General features: G+C 32.4%; 4 protein-coding genes across 5 annotated transcripts; 1 reads left to right on the top strand and 3 right to left on the bottom strand.

The window, feature by feature from the left end:
- Window positions 1-227: 227 nt before the first annotated feature.
- On the bottom strand, window positions 228-3,369 carry LOC126707545 (putative clathrin assembly protein At1g03050). The gene is made up of 2 exons (XM_050407252.1): window positions 2,724-3,369; window positions 228-1,336 (listed from the first exon to the last, which is right to left on the bottom strand). Exons 1-2 carry the CDS (start codon window positions 3,367-3,369, stop codon window positions 228-230), a joined length of 1,755 nt encoding a protein of 584 aa, XP_050263209.1.
- Window positions 3,370-6,164: 2,795 nt separating this feature from the next.
- Window positions 6,165-10,335, bottom strand: LOC126705478 (NAC domain containing protein 52-like). Its single transcript, XM_050404509.1, has 6 exons — window positions 10,152-10,335; window positions 9,326-9,597; window positions 8,471-8,824; window positions 6,982-7,347; window positions 6,679-6,796; window positions 6,165-6,496 (listed from the first exon to the last, which is right to left on the bottom strand). The coding sequence occupies exons 1-6, from the start codon at window positions 10,306-10,308 to the stop codon at window positions 6,165-6,167; spliced, it is 1,599 nt and encodes a 532-aa protein (XP_050260466.1). The 5' UTR covers window positions 10,309-10,335.
- Window positions 10,336-16,070: 5,735 nt separating this feature from the next.
- LOC126715860 (peroxidase 43) lies at window positions 16,071-19,063 on the bottom strand. Its single transcript, XM_050416684.1, has 4 exons — window positions 18,710-19,063; window positions 18,270-18,452; window positions 17,991-18,153; window positions 16,071-16,626 (listed from the first exon to the last, which is right to left on the bottom strand). Exons 1-4 carry the CDS (start codon window positions 18,923-18,925, stop codon window positions 16,196-16,198), a joined length of 993 nt encoding a protein of 330 aa, XP_050272641.1. The 5' UTR covers window positions 18,926-19,063; the 3' UTR covers window positions 16,071-16,195.
- A 4,294-nt stretch (window positions 19,064-23,357) lies between these two features.
- Window positions 23,358-25,824, top strand: LOC126715861 (glycine-rich RNA-binding protein RZ1A). Of its 2 annotated transcripts, none has more exons than XM_050416686.1 (4): window positions 23,358-23,515; window positions 24,503-24,624; window positions 24,930-25,480; window positions 25,563-25,824. In XM_050416686.1, the coding sequence occupies exons 2-3, from the start codon at window positions 24,514-24,516 to the stop codon at window positions 25,458-25,460; spliced, it is 642 nt and encodes a 213-aa protein (XP_050272643.1). In that variant the 5' UTR covers window positions 23,358-23,515; window positions 24,503-24,513; the 3' UTR covers window positions 25,461-25,480; window positions 25,563-25,824. The 2 variants fall into 2 exon arrangements, with proteins under 2 accessions (XP_050272643.1, XP_050272642.1); XM_050416685.1 differs by having other exon boundaries at window positions 24,506-24,624.
- Window positions 25,825-26,807: the final 983 nt, after the last annotated feature.

Raw genomic sequence — 26,807 nt, forward strand, 5'->3', positions numbered from 1 at the left:
CAATTTTCAGTAACTTTTTCATTAAAAATGGGTCCCACGGTACTATTCACACATTTAAAAATTATTTTGCTACAGTGTCTTTCAGTTTCCAGCTGTATCCAAACGGACCTAGAAACTCTTTAAACTCAATGAGAAATAAGGGAGAAACAGCAAAGGCAAAAAATGGAGACCCAAAAAAAAAAAAGAACAGACACATATAACTTAGGCCTCATTAACAAAGAAAAGCTTCAATAGCTCTGTGTGTAACCTCCCATGTTGTAAGGATTGTGTTGCTGCATCTTTGCAATTCCAAGCTGTCCTTGCATCCCATCCTTAGCATACTGCTGCCACATCAATTGTTCATCCACCAACAGCCTCTGCTTCTTCTCCATATCTGACATTTGCACGTAAGGCGGCGGTGCCACTGCCAATGAGGCTGCAAAAGGGTCTGCACTACTAGTAATAGCTGAGCTGCCTTCGGGTGATGCTGGTGCCGGCAATGCTAGCATTGCTGGCCTTCCAGCTGAACCAAGTGCAACACTGCTTGCACTTCCAGTAACCCCAGAGCCAGGACCCTGAATTGCTGCATTTGTTTCTGCCTGTTTATACATGCCATCAAGCAATAGCATGTCAAAACCACCTGGAAGTGATGGCTTCTGCCCTGACAGATTGCTCGCTGATTGTACCAATGTTGATTCCCAGTCTGCATTCTCATCATTGAAGGCTTCCCATGCAAGAGCTGGTGCTTGATTTGTTGGTTGTGCACCCCCATCAAATAAGGCTAAGGCTAATTTATCAGCATGTTCTTCACTAGTAATTGTACCTTCTCCTAAGTTCAACAAATCACCTTCTTGTTGTGTAATTTTGGTTTCTTTTTCCTCTTTCTTTATTGGTTCTACTTCCTTTTTCTCTTCCACAACTGAGGTTTCAACAAAACCCTCTGGTGGTGGCAGAGCCTTTATAGCATTCATATCTTCTACATTTTCTTCCACAGGCACTTCCTTTTGCTCCTCTTGTTGAGGCTTTGATTTTTTGCATTCTGCCAAAGCTGACTTGTCTCTTATGAATTCGTCCATTATCTCAAGTTTTTTTCGGGTAATCTTCTCAAGCTCTGGGTACTCAGAAGAGCGTGCAATCCCAATGCTCTTGCTCCAGGCATAGAACATGTCGAGCTCATCAAACTGTTTGCCAACTCGGCAAAACATCTCGTGGATCTTCACACAGTCTTGGACCTCTTGCTCCATGAAGCGGTCTACTAAGATACCCATTATTTCTGTTATGTCATAGTATATTTGGAAACTCTCTTTCACAATGGGGTAGAGAGCCACTATCACAACTCGGCTGTTCTTTGCTTCACCTGCTCCAATCCAGAAAATTATCATATTTATAATCACTAGTGCCGATTGCACCAAAGTATGAGTAATGCAATACAAAACATATTTCACAGTTACTTAAATAACTAATTGTAATTGGAGCAACATAACTTTCATCTAGGTTCTCCATTGACACTATACACCATTAATCACAATAAGCCATATCATTAATAATAAAAAAGTTGTAAAAATTATTGTGTTTAAAGAATTATTGACAAAATAGTTACGTTGACGAATGAAAAATGAAAACATTGAAAAAGCTTAGACAATAGTCTCTTAATCCTATCATATCATTGGCACGGCACTAAAGATGAACATATCTAGTAGTGGTACATTGATTAGATCTTCTAAAGTTTTTAAGGGAACTTTATTATATTGTAGAGAGTTTCGAGAACCTTATCCTGTCTTTTCATTTTAAAATAAGTGAATTGGATCTTGTAACGTGTCATTAACATTTAAACAATTATTGACTAATATCATTTCAGAATTATTTAAATTATAGATAATCTGACAAAATTAAATTTGTATCTTTTAAAATGAATGGTTTGAATTTTGAGAAATTAATGGTGCAATTATTCTAAGAACTTCTAGAAAATCCTAATACGTGGCAGGGCCGGCTCAACTATATAGACAATTGAGGCAGTTGCCTAAGGCCTCCAAATGGAAGAAGATTGCCTCTATTAAGAGCTTTTCACTAAGCAAAAAAATAATAGATATGTCCCAAAATTTTTAAACAACAAAAATTAGTATTTTTCTTGAAAAGAATAATAGTAGGGACAAAACAAAAATCACACTTCTTTAGAACTTACTTATTGTAATGCACTCAATGCTAATCCATTCAATGCGGTCAATACTTTTTATTTAGATTTAGCTTTTAACTCTTTTTACATGTTATGTGTATAGAAGGAAAAAAAGAAGAAGTTCTTTATTAGTTAGTTTTGGCTTCCCCAACATGTATTGTACAAAAGCAAAATAATTTTTTTATTTAGTCAGCTAGTTTTCTAAGTTTCCATCTTTTATACATTGTGTTACCTGTGTACTAATCTTTATAGCAAAATCAGATATGCTTCTAGGCTAGATGAGATTACAGTAAAATGTATAAGATCTCTTTTCATTTATCACATAAACTTAATTATTAATTTTACATTTCAAAAGATGCAGAAAAATAAATGTTTAATTAATAATAATATTAAAAATTAAAAAAATATTATTTAATTAATATTTAAATATAAAAAAGGCCCTTATATATAGTTGTGGACTTGGGCTCGGAAATGTATTGAGCCGTCCCTGATACGTGGTAAACAAACATACATGCATTTGAATACAGTGAGCATTCATAACAAAATGGTAATGGTGCACATTAATACAAACCTGTAGGGCGACATGCTAAGAGTCGCTCAAGAAGCTGTTGCAAATGCTGCATCCTTGAAAATATAAGTTCATTCTTCATCTCACGCACTGGTGTAGCTCTTGGAGGTGCCTGGTTATGTTGGCTAGCTTCCTCATCATCATCTTCTAATGCGAAAGCACTGCGTTTTCCCCTCCGGCTTTGCATCCTAAACTCAAGCCTTTCATCAAGATACAATGCATACGTTCTTACAAACGAAGAATAATCCCATGAATTTGAATGTGTAATGTCGCGGAAATCTGACAAGTTAAGAAGACGCGTGCCGCGCCTAGTTGAGAAAAAGATTTCTTGCTCATACGCAGGATCACCATCAGAGAGTAGCCTTTGGATCAACATAAGTGTTTTAAGTGCCACAATCCAATTCTTAGTCTTGCTGAGGCGCCTAGAGAGGGTGTTCACACAAGAGCTTATATATGCACGTGAATAGCATGTTAAGCTAAGTATTTCACGTATGTGTCTCTCTTCTGCTGGGTATTCATCGTGTCTTGTTGCCTTCACAATGGCTACTTCAAGGTCTCCTAGTGAGTTACTGCTTCCAACTTTTGCTAGGCTTATGCTGGTCTGGTCCTTCACTGCTCCTATGGCTTTTCTGATTGTGCTTGGAGCCATGGATTTATAAAGGTCAGAAATATGGTTATTTTGTTTTCACTTGGTGAGGCTGATCTGACAAAACAAAAACTTCATTATAATGGTTTTTGAGTGATATGCAAATCATCAAATATGAAAAACTAATTCAAATATTAATTTATTATATTGTTAAGGTGACACTAATCACATTAATTGTCATACCAGTTTATACACATTTTGTAAAATTGGATTCATTCATGCATTCATATACAAAAAGATGACATTTATACTAGCTTTTATTAAGTACAATCCGTAGCATGCATAAAAGAGAAAATACTACAATATTTGTGATACACCAGGTGTTAATGATGACACCATGATGTATTAACGTAATTATAAGTACAAAAACCTTAACCATTAATCTAGTAAGGCAAAAAAGCATTATCACATCCCCTGGTTTATCTCTTTACACCAATTCAATGAAATGAATGGCCTATCCCACCAACACATAATCCTGCAAACACACAGACACCAAAAGAAGAAGAAGAAGAAGAAGAAGAAGAAGAAGAAGATATCCTACCTGCTTCCGAAAGCACCTTAGACGATCTTCCTCAATCTTTAGAATGGTTGAGAATTTTTATTTTTTTTGGAATTTATATTGTAGTACAAGCTTAAATTGTACAACAGTCAAATCGAAGTTTGTTTTCCAGCTAAAAGAAAAAATTCCATAGGCGGCAGCTAGCTGCTGTTAAAAGGATTGTTGTTCTCTCATCTCTATACGTAGCTCCCTTCTCTTCTCCCTTTTCCTTTCGTTTTTGTCTAATGCTCTCTTCTTATTTTCCATCTTTTTGTTCCTCCGATTGCCAAGGATTAATTACACCCTCCTTATTTCAATGGACCATGCATAAGCCTTAATTTTAGCATGAAAACATGGAAATTTGATGGGAGATAATGATCCATATGGCACTTTGATATTTGATACAGTTAAAAGTGTTTGACTCAATGATTAAAAATCATAGGCCTCTTTTTTTTTTTTTTTTTTTTCTTTTTTTTTAATGAACTTAAAATTTTAGGTACAGTTAATTCTTTAAGTGTTATACATTAGAATCGCCAATTAACTTCAATAATTTAAACCACATGATTAAGTTTGTTTATTAGTTAATACAATAATGTAGTTGAATTCAATTAAAAGAAATTTAAGATATAGCATTTAAGAAATTGTAATTAAAGTTTGTCTTAAAATAAATTTATACGTTTTTCTGTTGTCAAAACCCTTTGACCCTTTCAACCTTGTTATGACCACAAAAAATTTGTAAGTGAATAATTACTTCTAGAATATAAATCCTCCATTTCATTTTATGTGTTCCGCTTTATATTCTACCAATCAAAACTTGTCAGAGAAGATTTGTATTCATTAATACTGTAACATACATGTTCAACTTTCCATGGAAAACAAATTTACATCATATATGTAGGGTTGGCCTTTTGAACTTTCAAGTGACAAACTCGAGTGAATCTGAAGAATCATGCAAAAGGATATTTAGTAAAAAAAATTAAGAGGAAGAAAAGAAACAATTTATCCGAAAAGAAGGAGGAGGAGAGAAGAATAAAGAACTGAGGTAAAACGTGGAAACATATGGAGTTTATTTTATTTATTTATGAACACATATGAGGCTTTGCACAAGCACCACTATGCCCCTGAAAGTGAAATATGAAAAAGGAAAACAAAAAGTCTCATGGATCTTGCAAATCAAGTGATAGTTTAGGATAAATATTTAAAATTTACCCAAACTTTATAACAATAAAAAATATAAAAACCAAGTTATTTATAAATAGTTTGGGCTCGATTTGGGGAAAAAAAAAACATGTTTATTTTTGTTCATTTAGCAAAACAGCCAACTCAAGCTTAAATTTATGCTTGATATTTAAACAAATTGAGCTCAAACATAAAAATGTACTTATAAAGAGTATGAGGCTTGGTTAAAATATATATAATAATATATGTTTTTATGTAGATTGTATAAATGTTAAAATATATTTATATATACTTGAGATTAGATTATATAAATTTGTAAACAAGTTTATAAGATATCAAATGATTATTTGCAATTAATTAACAATATTAAATAGTCCATTTTATAGTAAAATTATATATAGGGTTAAACAACATAAGGTTCATGAATTTAATTTTTATAATCATAAAAAGAAATCATTCTATCTAATTGATTATAATAATATAATTTCAACTATAGTATTTTAATTATTTATTAATAATTAGCATATATTTTTTAGGGATAAAAAATGTTAGTCTTAATGTTTACAATATGTGGGAAATAAATAAGTTAATCAAATAATTCGTAAATAAACTTGAGCTTATTTTACAATAAAATGAACTAAACTTGAACAAGCAATCTCATTTGGTAATGAGCATGAGCTCAGCTTATATTTAAAAATAAAAATTAAATGAATAATCTTGTTTAGTACTTGATTGCTTGACTTGTTTACAACCTTACTTTTAGGGGAGGAGGAATAAGAAGATAACTTTTTACCAGTTTAATTATAACCTCCTGCCATGTCAATAGTCATGAAAAAAAATGTGTGCCTAGCTAGCTGTGTTTTAAAGCAATGGTAGCACCTGATAAAGATATTAGATAAATTCGACACAAGTAAGAAAAGATCATCTTCCATAGAAGCCGGGCAATCTTGGCAACCACTAAGACAAGAAAAACCATGATGTCCATGTCAATAGTCATGAAAAAAAATGTGTGTGCCTAGCAAGCTGTGTGTTTTAAAGCAATGGTAGCACTTGAGAAAGATATTCAATAAATTCGACACAATTAAGAAAAGATCATCTTCCATAGAAGCCGAGCAATCTTGGCAAACACTAAGACAAGAACAAACCATGATGTCCCTGAGAGCACGACTAGGCCAGCCACAAACTTATATCCCTTTCCAGGTGAAGCTCTCTTCCAAGGTTGATTAAGCATTTGGTAATTATGAGTAGGTGAAGGATGCTTGCTTGAGCCATTAATTTGTAATAGTTTATCAAAGGATTGCACCCCCAAGGACCAGCCACTATTATGAACTGGATTTTCTACAGCTGAGGCATGGCTTGCAGGGATGGACTCCAATAAGGATTGGAGACTTGAATAAATGGCACTCTGTGTTCCTGTAAACACATGTTACAATTATGAATTAAAAAGATAAATATAAATCAAAGCCATAAAGGAGAATACTAATACTAGCATTATCACTTTCACACTGGTCCACCACACAACATGTCTGCTCAATTGTTGTGAAAGAATTTGTGAAAGTTGTGTCCTTAGACTGGAAAATACTAGTTCCACTTACCAGATTCTGTAACAGAAAAGCTTTCATATTCTTTGTGTAGTTCCCAGGGAGCAGTAGCTGGGTTATGAGACAATACTTCATCTTCATTAATTTTTGTTACTTCAAAATTGTTGTTCAGCTGGTAAAAAGTTGCAGTAATCAGATAATCAACAGAATATAAGTAAAATTATAACCAAAGCCTATATTGTAACATGGTTAGTGGGTTTAACACGGGTGAAGCCAGATTTTATTTCCAAGGGGGGCCAATTCATAAAATTATAAAGATAAACAAACAAACAAACAAACATAAACCTAGTTAGTTACCTTTGAAGACATATCAAGAGGCTCATGTGACCAATGTGGTTCCTGTAGGATCATTGGTTCCCCATCAATTGATTGAGGCATAGGAATATCAAGTATTGGATCATATAATATTTCTGAATAGTGCACACCAAATCCCCTATTAGGGTTAATTTCAGACTCTTTTGCTGCTCTCAAGAACTCATTCTGTTCAAGCAACATTTGATCTGTAACACAATCTGCTGCCTGACTATTGCAGATATAGTGACCATTAATCTTGTTAAGTTCTGCCAGGAAGCCAAGATCCTCCAAATCTTTGAATATATCACAACCATCCCAACTTGGTGGAGCTTCATGTTCACTTTGATTGAAATTGAACAAGTCCTGATACTGGTGGCAAACATGGAAAAATATTTGCTTAAGTAAAACTTGCTATATCATTGATGTTAACGAGTCACAACAGATAATAAGAACAAAAATGAAAGTCAGTCATCAAGCAATGCAATATCTAGTGCCCATTGCTCTTGTTATTGCAAATTGAACACCTTGATTTGCATATTTCAATCCATTGTTTGATGGATGTACTAGATTACGAAGCATATTATTAGGAAATTATGTGTGTGCACTTATTTCACCCCATCCAAAAAAAAAAAAAATAAATAAAATAAAACCATAAGAAACTGACAGTAGTTTATATCCCATAGGACCTAATTCTTGAATACATAGTACAGACTTTAAACCTCTTTAAGTCATACTCATTTTCTAATGTGGGATTAACCCACTGTTTTTTCTTTTGAGAATACTGAGAGTATGTTTGGTAAATGTTTTTTCTCCTAATTTTTGTTTTCAAAAACAATTTTTTATTTTTGAGACTAAAAAACTTGTTTGGTAACCTAAAATGGACGGAAAGCAAAAATTGTTCTCAAAACTCAATTTGTGAAGAAAACTACAAATATGCAAAATGCTGTTTTTTTAGTTTCTAGTTTCCAAAAGTCAATGAAAACATGCATTTAATTTAATGAATCTATCTCATTTAATGAGTTAGCATTAGAGTTTAAATCCTAATAACAACATATTTTAGTATTTTCTATTTTTTTCTTTAAAAACCCATATTTTTAATTTCAATTAACCAAATATGTTTTTGATTTTAAAAATACAAGAAAATTGTTTTTTCTTTATATTCCCAAAAGTAAGTTTTTGAAAATAGAAAATAAAACTATTACCAAACATAACTTAAGTATTTAACACACACACAAGGAGAGAGGAACAATATTCTGGATTTAATATTGCATAAACACTAAGTAATCTTTACCATAAAGAATTTAGAGATATAAACTTTGAATTGTTCATATTATATGCTGAAATAAAACCTCTGAACACACCAAAAGAAACTGACTTTATAACAAACATAGACAACAACGATAGTCAAGCCTTCGTTCTAAAATTTTGGAGTTAGTTATAGATTCTTATGGATTAGTTAGGGTCGGTTATAATTATGAGATATTATACCAACCTCATTTTTATTATTGTTGTCGACAGGCCAAGTAGTTTCTTCAACCTTTGTTAAGTTATTGTCACCCTCTAAGGAAAAAGTAAATTCTCCACTTGACTCTGTTAAAATGGGAAAAGCCTCTATCGAAGATGAGAAGACGTTTGTGTCAACTGGCATGCTTTTCATCACCATAGATATATTTTGATCATCATCAGCCATCACATGCTGTGAAGGGGGCTGGTCAGGAAGTTGAGGTGATTCAAAAGCAGCATTGTTTAGCATATCATCTTGACATGAGTCCCAATTTTCCTGGTTCAATGGTGTTCCACTCTGTACACCACTCTTATAGATAACTCTACAGAGTACATACAAATCCTGCATCATATGATTTACGCCAAAAAAAAATCTCAGAAAACAGTGGCTAAATAGCTAGAACAATTGGCAAACAATGCGATTGTCTATGAAGCTGAACTAATGTACAAAAGTTATTTAAGTATAACCATACAATAAGGAAAAATTATTAAATACTTCTGTAGTATAATGACGTGGTCTTCGCACCAATAAATATAAATAATATATAAAAATGATTTTTTTCAAAGGATACTCTAAAGCTAAGAAAATTGATTTAAAAAATATTTTTAGAAATTTTAATGAAAAAAGAAAAAAAGCAATTGATTTTTCTAACATTTTTTTTTAAATATTTCTTATAAAAGTGATATCAAATTTTTTTTTTATAAAATGATTTGTTAACAAATAGTTCTAAGAGCATCCATTAACCGAAACCAATATATAGTATTATATCACTTGTATTTCAAGAGTATTTAATAATTATTCAAAAATAAATGAGAGTCACCCTCCAAAAAGGAAAAAGGGTACCTGTATATTGATATCGAGGTCCTTATCAAGTAGTCTATATTCATGCATTACCCAACTTGTTCGGGCACCTCTTGGCGGCCGACCAGTGTAAAAGACAAGGATCTTCTTCATTCCCAAATTTTGTTCCCCATGAGAAATAGTTCTATCTCTTCCACTAACTTTCCAGTATCCAAATTCATTAGCACGATTTATCTTTGAACCATTTGCGTGCTTCTTGTTTCGGGGACAAAAGAAGTACCACTCGTTGTCACTAGATTGATATTGACTTCTTCCTATTGTTGATAAAAATGTAATTAATTAGTATTAGTTATCACATGACCAAGCTAAATGAAACTAAAACATATGTTAAGTTTATATATGTTTTGGTAAATCCTAGTGCCAAAATATATCAAATTATGATTTATATATAATTGTGTCTACCAAGAACTTTGTAACTTAATTGACATATTCAATACTATAAAGAAATTTTAAGTGAAGCTTATTTCATTGGAAAGTAGACATTGCAGACTTCAAAACCAATGCAAATCTAGTCTAATTTGGATTTAAAATGAATGAAATATGACAGTTAAAAATTGGTACAAAGTGTTGTACCTAAAATTCATTTGACCCTTTATTTCATATCTATTTTAAAGCATTAGATATTAAAGGTATTGATTTATTTACATCTACTAATTTTGTTCTTCATTTTTTTTACTTTTTCAATCCAAGAGTTAGGAGTATTTAACCCCAAATTCTCTATAAAAAAAAAAAAAATCGAATAATGCTAATAAATCACAAGACTCTTAACATTCATATCACACGTATATATTATATATCAAGCAAATACCTGGAAGGTCCCAAGGAGAATATTTGTATAGGTCTAACTCCGAAATCACTTGGAAATGGGATGGGGCTCCCATGACTTTTCTCTTGAGATAGTAATTTAATAATTCAACATCTGTTGGATGGAAACGGAAACCTGGTGGAAGAAATGTGTTTTCCATCGATTGGAAACAGCTGGCACGGTACACCCCTGAGGAAAGAAAAACAAAGCATCAAATCATTTTCTACCAAACAAAAAACAGAGCATCAAATCGTTTATCAATTATTGCAATGAATTATGATCGTGTTAACTGGCAATATAAGTATGTGTTTAGTGCAAAACAATGTGAGTGGCCTTAAGCCCAATGACCTATACATATTAACACATAATTATGCATAAATTGTAAACTACACCTTAAATTTTAGTGCTTAATTTTCTTGGAATTTCACATTCGCAACTGCATACCACACAATTTAAGAGCCTTTTTCAAAAAAATAAAACACTGACAGTTTGTCTGGACTTTGGATGGTTAAAATTAATACAACATTTTAAAAAAGTTAAAAATTAGCAAAATTTTTTTGTTATAAATGTTTTGTTGCTAAACAAAATACTAGCTTTTATCCTTCTTCTAGATGCTACAAATTTTTTTTTTTGATGGGAAATTTCCTTCTAGATGCTACAATCAATATGGGAAGACAGGTACTGTGAATAATCATTTACTCATCCTTGAATTTCTAACAGTGGAATAAACAGAAACAAGTCAACTGTTCAAGAAAAGAAAAGGTCTCAGCTTCCCCAAAATTTATGACTAATGGCCTACAGGAGGGAAAAAATTCACTCTGTTTTCATTGTTTGTTTCTTCTCCCTCACGTGAGAAGTCCACCCTTGAGGGTCCATCTTTATATGAAAGAGAAGAAATATGCATCGAAAACACAGAATAACTTCTCCGACATAGTTTGCCACTATTTATTATGGCACTAAAAACTAATAAATGGACATAGACATGATTTTTGACTAAAATAGTCTAACATGCACTGTAAAACATACGTCATGGCTTGCCACTCTTTATTGCAACGTGGCCAGTATTTATTGCACACAAATATATGAATAAAATTATATTTCAATTCAATTTCATATTCCATAATAAAGAGAATTTTAATGTTTATTTATTGTTTCAGTCCGGTCGGTTTTTTTAAGGTAATTATTAATGAATAATTTTAGAAAAGTTAATATTACTTTTATGAGAAAAATATAAAATTATTCAAAAATTCAATTACTTTTTTTTTCCTTTTCTCATAAAAATTTATAAAAGTACTTCTTAAATTAATGTTTTTAGGGCATCCGTTAACATTTTTATTATTGCTTTTACCCTAGTTTCATATCCTTTCTTTGACCCCACACACAAACAAAGAAAAGATGAACACACTTTCATGGTTTAATGATTTTGAAGTTTCAAATTTTTCTATATATAATGCATGATTAGTCCATATAGTTGTAAAGTAAACAAAATAATCATAATATATAGTACAAGTACTACAACTTTAGGATTAGTTTATGATTAACTAGTATATAAACCTTATATTAGAGTTCATGCTAACGCATAGTTCATAATAATAAAGATGAAATTGTTCAAGAGTTTTTGATTATGGATATAGGTAGGGCTATAAATGAACTAAGTTGTTTATGAACAACAGGAATTTGGATTGAAAAAAAAAATTGTTTATATTGGTTTGTTTAACAAATAAGTCAAACTAAAGCATAAATAAATTCGTGAACATGAAGCTTGATTTAACTCTCTCTCTAGATAGATAGATTTGAGTTTGGATTTTATAATTTTGTAAATAGATCTATATGATAACAAATTATAATTTGTAGTTTATTAATAATATATTTCATCAATTCATAGATTTATGAAGTGGTAAAAAATTTTTGTCTAGTTTTTACCATATATGAGAAAAGAATAAATTAAACAAGTAGCTTACGAACAAATTCGATTTGTTTAGTAAAAACATAAACCAAACTTAAATGCATAATTTTATTTTTTAATGAGCTCTAAGTAGGCAGTCGGTGTCAAAAGCAAACGTACTAAACGTCTAAATCCATACTGACCCAAATATATGCAAACCACCGCCACTCTAAAACTAAACCAATAATCCACATTCCTTTTTAATCCATCATTATCCACAAAATCACATATTCACATGATTCTGTCCATTAATTTGGATTTGTTTGCTGTAGCTTTCAGAGTGGCATCGAACCTAACGCTCTTCTATCGATTTCAAACCATTTCTTTCTCCTCGAACATTCACCATGTTTGTCCTTATCAACTTCCTTTTGTCTTTATACGCAATTACATCCCTTCCTCCAAAACTTCCTTTTTATGATGGATCTATATTTGTATTGTTGCCCTTCTTATCTATACTACTACTTGTTCGCATAACAACTAAACATGGGGAATAGTTGCATCTCCATCTTTGCAAACAGAAAAACAAAGAGCCCCTCGCAAGCTTTCACCTACCAGCAACATTTAGGCATACATATGCCAAGATGCACTAGTTTCATGCCTCATCATGTGGCCATACTCACTCATGCGCCTCGCAATGATGGAGATGCATCAACTCGTTCATTTTTTTGGCCACCCACTACGCTTTCATTTGCTAACGTATTTTCTTGCAATCGTTATCAGGCATTATCATCCTATGTTGCTGACCACTGGCATCTGTTGTCACCCAAGTTTTTTATACTTGGAGTACTAGCATTATAACTCTATACATACCCATAAAAGTTTTAAGTATGTATTTTGTACTTCAATAAAAAAGAAAATAATTATTTTGTATTGATTTTTTTTCAAAAAAAGAAAATTAAAAAAAAAAAGCTCTAAGGAGCACAGTCAAAATTGCATTTGGAACTGCATATTACAAAAACAAAAAATGATAATAATAAAAAATCAAAACATATAATGTAAAACTTATGCCAATAAACTTGAGCAAAATGAAGCAAAAGAAGATCCAGCATTACCCATTTCTTGAACTCCGAAATAAATAACTAAAAGAGCAATTGAATTCTAAAAACAAATAATAGTGAGCAATTTACCTTTTTTCCGCGCACTTCTGCTTGATCTAACCACTGATTAGAATATAGGCAATGAACAGATATTGGAAAGATTTAAAGTTTGGGAAAGGAATTTTGATAAATTTCAAGTTTTCAAGAGAGAAAAAAGGGTTTTAAGAACGTTTTGTAAATAGCATTAAAATTTATTTTCCTCTAGAGATTACTATGATTGATAAAACAAAATTAAACCTATGTAATTATGGAAAGTAAATTTCTCTGTATTAAATTTCTTGCAATAAATTTAATGATGGACTACAAAGGAAAGATTATCTGGAAATAGTGATTGGTAGATAAGAACTAGACCAATAAGGCAATTCATCTTCATCATGCCCACACTTGGTATTGTGAATCTTGACATTATAAGTATGGGATACAACTTGGGTCCAGTGCTTAAGCTTTTTTGCACTGGATACACTACGATGTGGACATGTATTCAAAATTGGACACATGTCTGAATTGTAGCGTGTCCAATACAAAAAGGCGCTGGATACAAGCTTCACCCATAAGTATGATATAAACGTATTCTTCAAGAAAAATAGTTAGATAGTGATATTCGTATATATAAACTAGCTATATATCTTTATAAGTAATTAATCCAAATGGATTAAGATACCTTCTCATATAAAATTTTCAATTTATTTTAATATTTTAATTACATGTATGACACGTGTCTTTTATTTAATTTTAATTACATGGTTTGCATTGTGTGGTATACCTATCATATTTGTCTTAATGAAAAATGATTTTACAAACTTGAAGAGTTAGATGGTAAACCTATCTAGATGGTTAGTGATCAAACTCACAAGAGTTTGGAGTAACCTAAACATTAATAGATTTAAATTGGAAAAAAAAAAAAAAATCCTCAAATCCTCAATAATTAAAGTTAAATCTTATTGTTTATTCCTCATTACACAATTTTGTTATACATACAACCTGCAAAATCGTATTTTAAAAATACGATTTTACTTATAATTGTGAAATCATGTTTTAAACAAAATTTCACAATCTCAAGTAAAATAATGTTTTCAAAACATGATTTCAATTAATGTGGTATTACGAATATTATATACATGGTGATGGAGTATAATGATCACAACACAATAATAAGAGAACACAAAGTACAAATTTTATGAAGTAAGACTAATTACTTTTTAGAAAATCCAAGAAAATCTCATTTACATTGATAAAAATAAAATAGTAGAATATTGGCATGTTGATCCCACACGGATATAAAGCCGATAGGGAAAAAGTAGCAAAAGTTTTTCAACGATGTGGTAGTGAAACTGAAAGGGCATCGATCTTCAGCAATATTCCAGATCCAGAATCTCCTCTACTACCACTCAAGTTGGCTTCGACAAAGACCAAGTGACCTAACCTTTTGTCTTCTTTCTTCTTTCTTCGGTTTTTTTTTTTTATTTTTTACTTTTATTTTTTTGCTGAATCTTCTTTCTTCGTATTTATTGAAACTTACTTGCACGTAATAGGTAGGCCATAAATTTAATTATTATTTAATTTTTTGTGGTTTTAATTTATTTATTTTTGTCTTAGAAATGATACACTGTTTAATGCTCCATTATGATAATTGTTACATTCTTTATCATCATGTCAAGATATTAATTAGTTTCTAATGTAGGTGGGGTTTAAAAATTTAATTCCAAATCTCTTATAGATCTATTTTACGATAAAAAATGTGATTCGATTTTACGTTCTATGTCTACACCATACTTTATTAGTTTTTTTTTTTTTTTTTTGAGAATCCATACTTTATTAGTTGAGTTAACTAAACTCATATAGTTCTAACTTTTATGAGCTATCCATAAAAAAAGGGTATGCCCTTAGGCACTGGCTAAGAATCCAATTAAAGAAAATTTTTATGGGAAAAGAAAAAAAAAACAATTAATATTTTGACAGCTTTTTTCATTTCCCATAAAAGTAATGTCAAAACTTTCCTAAAATTAATTCTTAACCAGTGCCCTTAAGACATTCGTTAGCATGACCCATATTATATATATAATAATTTTCACAATATATTTACATTGGTTGATTTTTAAAAAAATAAAAAATAAATTTGATGGTTAAGAAATGGGATTTGAATCATAGACTTTTTCGTTGAAAATATCATGAAAATATGCTAGTTAAGCTACAAGGTGGCTATAAGATTCTTGGCTATATTGATTGAAATATTAAGTTATTATTAATTATTGAAGATCAATAGTTGACCTCAAAAAATTTGAGAACAAAACTTTAGTTTTATTATCATTGAATTAATAAGTTATTATTAATTCTCATATAAACCTATACTCATACAATTTTATTGTTTAAATTTGTTACTTTAAGAATTATAAAATATATTGTTGAATATTGCTGTTATTCTAGACTTTCCACGGTCATAAAATATGTTATGAAATTTTTTTATTAAAAATGCTCTACCTCTAAACTCATATTTTAGCAAAATTTTGAAAGATAAAGCAATTTTTCTAATTTTAAAAATTCATTTGTTTTTACATTGGCCAATATCAAATTCTCTATTCTCTATCCTTTCTCATTTCTATTTAAATATTATTTTTATTAGATAAAATGCAATATATATATTTATATATAATAAAAACCCTTAAAATTTAGCCAAATGAATAAATTCCTTGTACTTTTAATTTGCACTGTAAGAAAAATATTGGATTGAATCCCTTACCTCATTTGTTATAAGTGAAAAAAAAAACCCAGTGTTGTTTGGATTCCCTTGCCCTTCTAGCCTTTTTATTTTGGAGAGAGAAAAAAAAATCCCAAATGGACCACTATAGTAAAGATGTACAGCTACTCACATAAAAAGAACAATTATCAACCACATTCACATATATTATATATAAAATTAAAACATTCCTTCTATTGTTGCTATTTATACATATAAAAATCCTTATATTACATTCATTTTTCTTAATTTATTGATTGACATATAGTATTCAATTAAAAGATGAACATACACGCCTAATCTCTCCCTGAAAACCTGTCTTAACACCAATCCGACCCATTTTGACAATGGAATCAGCAAAATCAACCTCAAAAGCTTGTGCAGACAATGGACTGGGTAAACTAAAGTAGGAATCTATTACACTCTTGGTTGTCTCATCATCATTGAGCCTAGCATCTGATGCAAGCACAGCAAAACCGTTCCTAATGTTTTGCAAAATATTGATGTCAAATAATTGTTCACTCCCACTATCCATTGCCAACCTTACATTAACATCTCCATCTTTAGGGCACCTGGCCTCTAAGCCTGGAAGGAAAGTAGGGTTGATAGATGGATCAGACGAGACTCCTTCTACATTTGGGAAAAAGTTGTGAAGCCGTTTGTTCATGAAGAAGCACGCTGTGGTTCCAATTGTATGTGCAGCTGAAAGTTTTAACACAAAAGGGGGTCAGTACCAAGATAATCATTACAATAAGATTGTTAACGTCTTGTTATTAGTATATAATAAAGGTTAAATTTTACTAACATACTCTAAAGTTTGGGCTTATGCCAATTAGCTCCAAAACTTTTTAAAACTAACCAATTTGGTCTCTAAAATCAATTTAGTTCATAAACAATTAGTTTTTTTTTTTTTTAAACTGTTTTAGAGATTAAATTGCCTTTAGGTAGCTCAAAAATAGAAAATTAGCTTTAAAGAACAAATGGGTTAATTTTGAAAAGTTTTAGGCTTTGGCCAAAATCTCAGAAGGTGCGAATAAAATTTACCCTGTAATAAAATAATATCAATTATGATTATAGGTCAACTTGATGTTTCAATTATAATAAATTATATTAACAACAGTAAAATAAATAACTCCAAAAAACATTCTTATACTACAATATATTTATAAAAAAATTAGGGTCATTTTGTCCCATAAGAGCAACCACATCAGCTCTTGCAAAATACAAAAAATAGCTTATTTTACACATTTTGACCAAAAAAACATCTACATCAGTGAGTGTAAAATTGTGCATAAATGCACAAGTGTTACAGTAACTATGCATATATGCAAGGTTACTATAGCTCTTCGATCTATACATTATTTTAGTATTATTTCTCTCCTCTCACATTCTCTCTTCCACTTACTCTCTCTCTCTCTTCAACTCATAAAAATATTATTTATGTAAAATATAGTGTATAATAGATGAACAAATGTAAGTATTTTATAAAAATGATGGTGTAAAATAAAAAAATAAATTTTTTTATATGTAAAATAGACGAAATCTTTTAAAATAGCGGTTACAGTTGCTCTAACGTCAAGAAAAAAACACAAAAACATTGAATTTATGCCTGTAGCTATAACCAATGAATTGTTGACAAATTTTTTTTTGAAAGATATATATTATACATCATGAGTATTTATCGCTCTTTAGCCTACACGTGTATTTTAGGCCACGGGCCAAAAAGTTAAATTAAACATAGATATCAAGAAAAATACACACAATAACCATTTGTTGAGAGTAACAACGAACAAGGTGTTCCCTTTTTGGGAAATTGTGCACTACAACTGACTCTTAAATTTGTCCTTAGCAGAGTCATTAAGGATAAGAATCCTAAGATTTATCTTACCAGATAACTTTTTTCAGTGTTATTAGTTAGAAAAGAAAGAAAAATAGAAAGAAAAAAAATCTTTGTTCATATCAGTTTAAGTTTTCACCAACCATAATGTCATTTGAACTGCATGAGAGAGAGAGAGAGAGAGAGAGAGAGAGAGAAGCATAATTTTCATACTGTCATATATACATACCACTAAGAAGCACCAAGTCTTTCTCTGTGAGTCCCTTCTCCAAAAACTTGGCCTTAAGTAGCTGAATTGAATCATTCACATCCGGCATAGCAGCTGCCAATTCAATATTGGAAACCCGGCCATCTCTTCTGCCTGTTAAAACTTGGTATCCTGGTCCATTTGCCTACACACAAAATAAATATTACTATACTAAATACTCCATATTAATTACTATAGCATAAAAATGAAAAAAATTCACAAAATTAAAGAAATCCCTTTTCTTGTTGTAAAAAATTGTACCAAGGCTACAGCATCTCGAGCGGCTAAAGCCACTATGTCTGCACAAGAAACCACTCCTGGACACGCACTTTCCAATTCTGCTTTGGCTTTCTCTATCTCTTCAAACCCTCTAAGGCCTTGGTGTGGCGATGCTCGTTTCTCAGAAGTTAGACCATTGTCGATCAAAATCGAACCATCACACCCCTATTCATGCCATCAAAATCAATCCCATCAATCAATCAATATGTAGTTTTTGCCAAAATCTTATTTATTAAAAATTGGTTAAAATATAGTAAACAAGTTGTGGATAACTTTTTTATCTCAGTAGCACTGAACCGAGGTTTGAATCTCCCTCTTCACTTGTTATAAGAAAAATAATGATAAATAATAAATAAGCTAAAAAGCTTGAATAAAAAGCTGTTGGGAAACGTGGAATATGTGTGTATGTATGAGAGAGAAACCTCAACAAAGCAGTCATGGAAGTGGAGCCTAAGCAAGGCAGCAGCCACAGTAGGATCTCTGGCAATGGCATCTTGAACTACAGAGAGAACTACAGACTCAGCATTTGGGCATGTTTGTGCGTAGAAACGAAAAGCCAGTTGTCCATCACAAGTCCGAATAAAAAATGTTACTATGATAACCAAGAGAATCCCCATGAATGATGATTGTAAAAACATGGATGAGTTAAGAAATGAAGAGGTGCCGAGTAAAGGAGAGCTATACAGGAAGAAAAATAAATAGGGGTTCAGAGTTATGTGAGAGACGAAACCTGAACCTTAGTGGTTCTTAATAAGTTGACAGCTTTGAGGATACATATGATGGCAATGTGTCAACTAATATGCATGTGCTTTGTCTCTTTCCTATGCTTACTTTTTCTTTCTTCTAAGTAATTTCCTAGCTCGTCAAGCTTTTCCTTTTTACAGTTTACACGTATCATTTCTTTTCCGGTAAAAACTAGTTCATGCACCTGTTATATATTTATACAAACATTGACACACATTAGTCCATGCACTTAAAAATTGTGATTTCAAGTTATGATTTACTTAAAATTTAAGGGTATATGAAAGTGTATATAATAAGGCGCCCATCACATTTTCTTTTCTTCCAAAAGACATTTCTTATAGTATTTTAAGGTACGTAGTTTTAGATATATTGGGCTTGGACAGTGATAGTTGCACTGGCACACCTTATTTTGTGCATTCCGTGTGCACACCGCACACTCTAATGTGAATACTATGGTAATAAAAGGGAAGATGCCAGTCACGAAACTGAAATCTAGTCATCTAAATTATCAAAAAACAAAGCAAAAACAAAATAGTCAGCTAAATGTTAACCTTGACATGTGTAGTGGGAATTAGGAACCAAACAAGCTGCAATTAGAGATATGATTTTCTGTTTCTACTCTCTTTCAATGCGTTCCAAATTTCCCCTTACTCACCTCATAAAAGGTCCGTTTAAATACAACTTATTTTTGTTAAAAACTGAAAATACTGTAACAAAATAATTTTTAAATGTGTGAATAGTACTGTGAGACTCATTTTTAATGAAAAAGTGGCTGAAAAATGGGTGAACAGTACGAAACCATGCGTGAACAGTAACCGCACAGTGTGAACAGTAACTTCTATCCCCCAACTAAAACGTGTGCAGAGGAAAAAAAAGCTAAAACGCATCCCTCCCAAAACGTAGACGCTATAATCTCTATCCAAACCACACCAAAATATGAGTAATGTTACAGTTACAAACTATTTTATAATATTTTTACAAAATGTTAATGTGACTAACCTCTTATTGGTTTTCATCTAGACCTACTATTAATATCACTTTTTCATTTACCAATAATCACTCTTCACATCAATAATTTGTAAAAAATTTTGTAAAATAGTTTATACCTCCAGTATTATTTATAAAATATTTCTTTACTTAGGCACAAAAATCGAGAGAAATCAAATTTAAGTCAGCAAGTCAACTATGTACAATGGCCAAGGTCAACTACGTATTTAGAGCATCACTATCCGCACATGTAAAACTCCTAAAATGCTATATTTTAGCATTAAACCACAAAAAAGAAGTATTATTAGGCATGCTAATTGTAAAAAAATTTACAATTGAGTTATAGTAGTATCCTACATTTAAAAACTACTTTAGCAAGATGGTATAATTTTAAAATAATATTTTATTGGGTTTTGGGTTTTATTTGGGTATTGGGTTATATTATTTTATTGTGTAGATATATTATTTTAATGTGTTGTATAGTAAAATAAATGTAGGGATATTGGGTATATTGTAAAATAATATGGTATATGAAAGAGCAGTTTTTGCATCCTAGGCCCAAAAGGTAAAAAGGATTTAGATCCAAAGAGCCCAATACAAAGAATTTATAAAGAGTGGGCTGAAAACTAGGTTTTACTGAGTTGGACAACGCTCACAATGGATTAAAGATTGGAGTAAAATAAAGGAAAATAGGTTTTGTGCGAAGAAATCCTTCCTCGGCAAAGTCCGAGGAGAGTAATTCTTGAATATATTTCTGTTAGATTTGATTATAATTACAATTTTTAGTGCTACAGCCTTTTTCTTTCTACAGATTCTCAGATGAACCTCTCCCTTCTTCCTAGAGGATCTCTTACATTATACAGCATTTTTTAGCTAATCTTGGCCCTCTATTTGTTGTTATGTAGGCCACTACTCGAGTGCTTGTCCCATCAAATGCCTTCCCAAATCTTCTGTGAGTTGCACAATTAAAACAACACTATTCAGGGGTCTTTTTCACATATATACGGCCAGAGGGTTTGGTGGGATGCAATAAATGTGGTGACAGCTATCATCCTTTCAGACACATCAGGACTAACCCCCTTTTGAAAGCTCTTCCTCTACAGTGTGACCTCCTCTGGTAATATGCCATTAACGTGGCCAAGGCTTGCTTCCCTGGCCTTGCCGTTCAAGGGTATCGACTCCTCGAAAATGCATTGACCTCCTCGACCTCGAATATGACACATGGTACTAGTACCTTATCAAATTTCTGTATTCTACAGTATAATAGATAAAGTAAATTTTGAGATGGTAAAACTGGATATTTTCTAGAAATCGGATGCTAATACTCTATAATGGCTTCGTTTTATAAGATTCTCATCTGAAAATGATAAAAGAAAAAGGTAAAAAGTTAACAAACTCTCATTTATTTATGAAATTTTTTAGAAATTTTTTATGATAAAATAAAAAAGTAAATAATTTTTTTATAACTTTTTATATTTCCCATGAAAGTGGCATAAAAACTTTCTTAAAATGGTCTATTAATAAATATCCTAAGGGCATCCATTAATCGAACAAAAAAATTACATTTTATTTTAGCTCACCAGAACACAAATATTTTTCTTATCTATTTTAAATACCCACTTTTAACAGGCTCTACATCTTAATTTTTATTTTGCATTACATCACATTAAAATAATCTATTTTCTACCCGCACCAACAATAGTAACTGAACAAAAAACACACTGCCACCTCATTTCCAAATCTATTGTCACTGATGCCACCAAAATCCAAAACCAAATCCACCCCTGACCTAGTAGCAAACCATGTTGATGACCACCAACACTACCAATGACCCATCCCGACCATGACAACCCAATTTGTGACCACAACAACCTTAACCACCACAACCAATTTGCGACCACCGCAACAACCAAAATCTGCTTGACTAGATCTTATATCCAATTTAAGAGTAGAGACAATTGCTACGGTGGAGAGGGGAGAAAATGTGCAAGAGAGGGGCAGAGAAAGGGGATAAAAAATTAGGTTTTGCCTCTCTTGATGAGAATGCTCCAAGTGAAAATTGGCTAAAACATTTATTGCAAAATACAATATTTGACTAAGTTTGATGGGGTTAATCAATTTTGACTAAAAATCCAACCGCCTGATTGAAGTGAATGTTGGACCAAAACATAAATATTTTTTTTCTCTAAAAATGAGTAGTCATTTAAGAATATTGGATATAATGTAGACAATATGTTGTGAAAATAAGGTTGCGTTTGGCATTGGCTAAAAAAAGACAGTATTTTTTACTATTTAGTTTATTTTTGCTACTATTTAGCTTATTTTTGCTACTATTCATGAGTCCCATTGCACTTTTTGTACTATTTATGGGTCCCACCGTACTATTTTAGCTAACTTTTAGCTTTATTTACAGTACTTTCAGCAAAAAGTTTTCAATTTCAACTAATAAGTTATTTCCAAACGGACACTAAAAGAAATATTATGACTTGTAGCTCGGTTTCCATACAAATGTTGGAAATTTTAACCCTTTTAGTTAAATAATATCTGATTCGTGTGAGTTTGGTGTTATTGGAAAGCTTGTTGGACAATCTTCTTTTATGAGTATAAGTTCTATTTACAGATATCTTACCCAAACACAACATGAGAAATGAACTCAGAATCACAAAAACAAGAAAACTTTAAAAACGTGAACGGTAGCAACATTCTCATGCATGAATCTCCTTAGAACCATTTAAATCAAAATAAAGCACAAATAGAAAATTTTTAGTAATCTACAGCTACACACTTCCAGGAATTTCACTAACAAACTAAACTTAAGACTTCTATATTTTCAAGAATTGAAAGATTTCAAAGAATATATCTTTTATATTAAAGAAAAAAAGGGGTCGCACATGTGTTCACTGTTCCCCACCAACTTAAACCCTACTCTTGTATGGTGTGGGACCATCCGAGTAATAATGGGACATGCCACAACTTAAACCCACGACTTCCCAAACTCATATGTATGATGGGTTATAAGAATTTCTTACTGCTAAACCACAACGTGTAGGTGGTAAAGATTTCAAAGGATATAATAATGAATTTCCATAGGAATACATTTTACAAATCAAACAGCAAACGGCCCAAAATTTTTGAACTTACCCATTAATATTCTCATTTAGCCCACTTGATCCCCCAATTCTCCTTATTTAATTTGTACTCTTGAGTCTTGACCCCAAAATCCATGTCAGCCCAATAAAGCCCGTAATCAATCAACCCCACCTAAAAGCCCAAAAGCCCAAAAAAGAAAAAAAAAATGAAAAGAAAAAGAAAAAGAAGTAATAGCTGTAATATAAAAAGACCAGGTCAGGTCTCCCAGACCCTAATTCTATTCTATATTTCTACTACGCAAAGTTAACGCTACTTCAACTTCGACACACACACTCGCTTTTCGCCGCTCTCTCTCTTTCTCTCTTTCTCTCCGCCGAATTTTCAGATCTAACCCTTCGTTTCTACAGGTATGCCGATTATTCTTTTTCTCTTTTCTTTTGTTACTTGTCTGCGAAGTAATTGGTACGGATCTATTGTTCGTAATTGTGTTTCCGAGATTTATGTTTACAATTTTAGTTTATTATTGGAACAAATAAAAATTGAAGCTTCTGTTGCTGTGGATAATTAGGGTTTCGTTGACACAAAGCTCTAATTACTTTGGGTATTTTGTGGAAAATTAATTAGGTTAAAATTATGCTGTATTGGGCATATTTGTAAGGGTTTTTGGGTGGTGCTTTTTAATATATTTATTTGTATTTGTTTAACTTTCATGAAAGTTCCAAAGATGTAGATTTGATAGTAATATCCTAAACCTTGATTAACTTGTGTAAAATTGAAGTGTTTAAGGACATGGGTCATGGATAAAATTTAAGTACAGTTAGGTGTTGTACCTTAGGTTTGCCAATTGAATTTATTCATATAATTGTATTGATGGATAAACCACATGGTTGAATTTAATTGTTGTTGGAAAAGTTAGTACTGTTTTCCTTGCGTTGGTCAATGCTTTTGTGTGGTTGAATTCAATCGGGGAATCTAAGGTACAACATACAAGGAACTGTACCTAAGTTTAGTCCATTTGTCATTTACCATATGTCGTAATAATTAGGTCGAGTTGAGGTTAGCCGTGGAAGCTGAAGGAGAATGGCCTGTATCTTTGTCTTGATGATATGGAATTGTTATATAAAAGAAGAGTATGGTACTGATTTGCGAATGTTTTATTTTATTTGTAGAAATCTAATTACTGATTATTGCTTCTTGTTCTTGACTCTTGGGAGAGACTATTTTTTTTTTCTTTGATACACTTAAATAGAAATAGTGGGTTGTACTGTCTGGTTATGATTTGTGTGAGGCAATTTCGGTCTATGTATGTATGTAGATTGCATAATTACTAATGCTAATTGAACAGTCTAAGCTTTACATGCCTACTTTTTATCTGAAATGGGAAAAAAAAAAAGCAGTTAAAAATATGTCAGAGGAGATAGAATACCGCTGCTTTATTGGTGGCCTCTCATGGTCAACATCGGATAGAGGTCTAAAAGATGCATTTGACAAGTTTGGAAAGCTTCTTGAAGCAAAGGTAATGACCCCTTTATCATGCTTGTGTGCTTATTATTTCTATTTTTTTAATTCATTTGGCTTGTATGAAATTTTGTTTTATCCTCTTTTGCTTTTGATGGGTATGTTTCAAATTGATTATGGTTTCTTCTTTTTGTCTTTGCCCACAGAAGACATGTGTTTGTTGGTCTAAAATCATAAAATAGATTTTATATTGTTTTAACAAGAACTTATTAAACTGTTCAACTTTCATATGTGAATTACTGTTGAGGTTTGATGGGCATCATTGAGTTTCTGATGGATAAGATACCTTTTCTCTAATAATAGGTTGTTGTTGACAAGTTCTCTGGGCGTTCTCGTGGATTTGGGTTTGTCACTTTTGATGATAAGAAAGCAATGGAAGAAGCTATTGATGAAATGAATGGAATGGAATTAGATGGGCGAACTATTACTGTTGATAAAGCTCAGCCTCACCAAGGTTCAGGTAGAGATTATGATGGTGGTCGTGATCGTGACCGAGGTCGTGATCGTGACAGAGGTCGTGACTATGGAGGTGGGCGTGGATCTAATGGTGGGGAGTGCTTTAAGTGTGGGAAGCCTGGCCATTTTGCTAGGGAGTGTCCAAGTGAAGGCTCTAGAGGCGGTGGCAGGTATGGTGGTAGGGATGATAGGTCTGGTGGTGGTGGTGGTGGTGGTGGCGGGAGCGGGCGTTATGGTCCTGACCGAAATGGAGATCGGTCTAGTGGGCGTAGCAGGGATTCTGGTAGTCGTGCAAGTTCTGGAGCAGATCGATACAGCCGTGACCGTGGAGGTCCTTATGAACGCCGTGGTGGTGGAGGAGGTTTCCGCTCTGGATAGAGTGACTGCTTCTGATTCTGGTATGTACCATATATATTGAACTTTGCATGTATTTTGCGCTTACTTCGGTTGTAACTGAATTATGTCATTTTGCTATTGCAGCTCTGGAACTGGCGGTGCCGCAGCTACTGTCTTCAAAGCGTTCCAAGTTTCCTTTTGCTGGATACATTCTTATGAAAATTGTCTTGGTGGATCAATCTAGTATATCAGTAGTTTGAAGTGCAAACATTGGCACGAATATTCACCTGTTTTGTGTTCCAAAAATGCTCATTTCGATGTTTTGGTTCGATGGGATATTATGCTTGCTTGACATGCACTTTGGAAATTGGTCTTGTAGTCTGTGAATGCCATTATTGCTGCTGGATATCTTGTGACTTTCATGCATAGAATTGCAAACACCATAATTGCTGCCCAATCCTCATTGATCATTTCTCATAGGCAATTGCAAAATGGGAAGGTTGTTTGGTTGGATGTGTATTCGGAGGATCGATTCAAGGGTATGTCATTGGGAGTTTGCTTCTTTTCACTTGGGAAGTAGAAGCGGTTTTAGAAGTAAATGCCCATTTTGGCTACCCTGTTTCAGTATCTTACTAAAAACAGGAGTCAAGCGGGTAATATATTTATCTTAATTACATGTGCATGCTAGTTCTTAAATTATTCTATGTGCTATATTAATGTTATTAACCTTTTGGCAGGGTGCTTCGCTATTTATGGTCTTTATGGATACATGATTGGGTTACATTGTTGCTAATTGGACATGTATGGTTTTTAGTTTTTAAATTGTCAGTGTTTTCGCCCGCAACAGGCCATCTACAATTTAATTCAACATAAGCCACACTCATCTTCTGCATGGCGCACTGATGGAGAGTTCCATTTTTTGTAAACACGTGACAGATTGTGTTGGAGTTCTTGGTGAATGCAGCAACTGTTTGCTCATAATTTTTTTTCTCCTATGGGTCTTTCTTCTGCAATGCCCTTCTTGGTGATGGAAGATTTTTGTTATCCCCTTGTGTTTCCTAGATGCGTGTCATCTCTTGGTTCTTGTTTCTTGAGATCCAGATAAATGGTTATGTTTCTCTTGGTTCTTGTTTCGTGAGATCCAGATAAATGGCTGTTTCTTTCACAACGGATAGTGGTTCGTAAGTCAGTTATGGTTTCCTGTATTGGTTCTGTTTCACTTTGAGGGTGGGTTATAAATTTTATATTGAAGATGCTGCCATTGCCCCTAGTCCCTTGTGAATCCTCTAAGCAAGGAACATCATTCATCAATGCTGTGGAATTTTGTCATTTTCCCCCCCCCCATAGAATCATAAGATGATGGCCTTGTTTGGATAAGGATTGCAAATT

Source organism: Quercus robur, chromosome 2 (assembly GCF_932294415.1).
Source record: "Quercus robur chromosome 2, dhQueRobu3.1, whole genome shotgun sequence".
Taxonomy (NCBI): domain Eukaryota; kingdom Viridiplantae; phylum Streptophyta; class Magnoliopsida; order Fagales; family Fagaceae; genus Quercus; species Quercus robur.

What these genes read in the sequence shown, in the direction of transcription:
- LOC126715861 (XM_050416686.1), top strand. Translation starts at nt 24,514, where the DNA reads ATGTCAGAGGAGATAGAATACCGCTGCTTTATTGGTGGCCTCTCATGG. An exon ending in GAAAGCTTCTTGAAGCAAAG is followed by an intron (nt 24,625 to 24,929) that starts GTAATGACCCCT and finishes CTCTAATAATAG; the next exon opens with GTTGTTGTTGACAAGTTCTC.
- LOC126707545 (XM_050407252.1), bottom strand. Translation starts at nt 3,369, where the DNA reads ATGGCTCCAAGCACAATCAGAAAAGCCATAGGAGCAGTGAAGGACCAG. An exon ending in CTTAGCATGTCGCCCTACAG is followed by an intron (nt 1,337 to 2,723) that starts GTTTGTATTAAT and finishes GGATTGGAGCAG; the next exon opens with GTGAAGCAAAGAACAGCCGA.
- LOC126715860 (XM_050416684.1), bottom strand. Translation starts at nt 18,925, where the DNA reads ATGTTTTTACAATCATCATTCATGGGGATTCTCTTGGTTATCATAGTA. An exon ending in CTCGAGATGCTGTAGCCTTG is followed by an intron (nt 18,154 to 18,269) that starts GTACAATTTTTT and finishes TTTTGTGTGTAG; the next exon opens with GCAAATGGACCAGGATACCA. An exon ending in AGACTTGGTGCTTCTTAGTG is followed by an intron (nt 16,627 to 17,990) that starts GTATGTATATAT and finishes TAAAACTTTCAG; the next exon opens with CTGCACATACAATTGGAACC.
- LOC126705478 (XM_050404509.1), bottom strand. Translation starts at nt 10,308, where the DNA reads ATGGAAAACACATTTCTTCCACCAGGTTTCCGTTTCCATCCAACAGAT. An exon ending in TTCTCCTTGGGACCTTCCAG is followed by an intron (nt 9,598 to 10,151) that starts GTATTTGCTTGA and finishes TATCAACAATAG; the next exon opens with GAAGAAGTCAATATCAATCT. An exon ending in ACAACAATAATAAAAATGAG is followed by an intron (nt 7,348 to 8,470) that starts GTTGGTATAATA and finishes GTTTGCCACCAG; the next exon opens with TATCAGGACTTGTTCAATTT.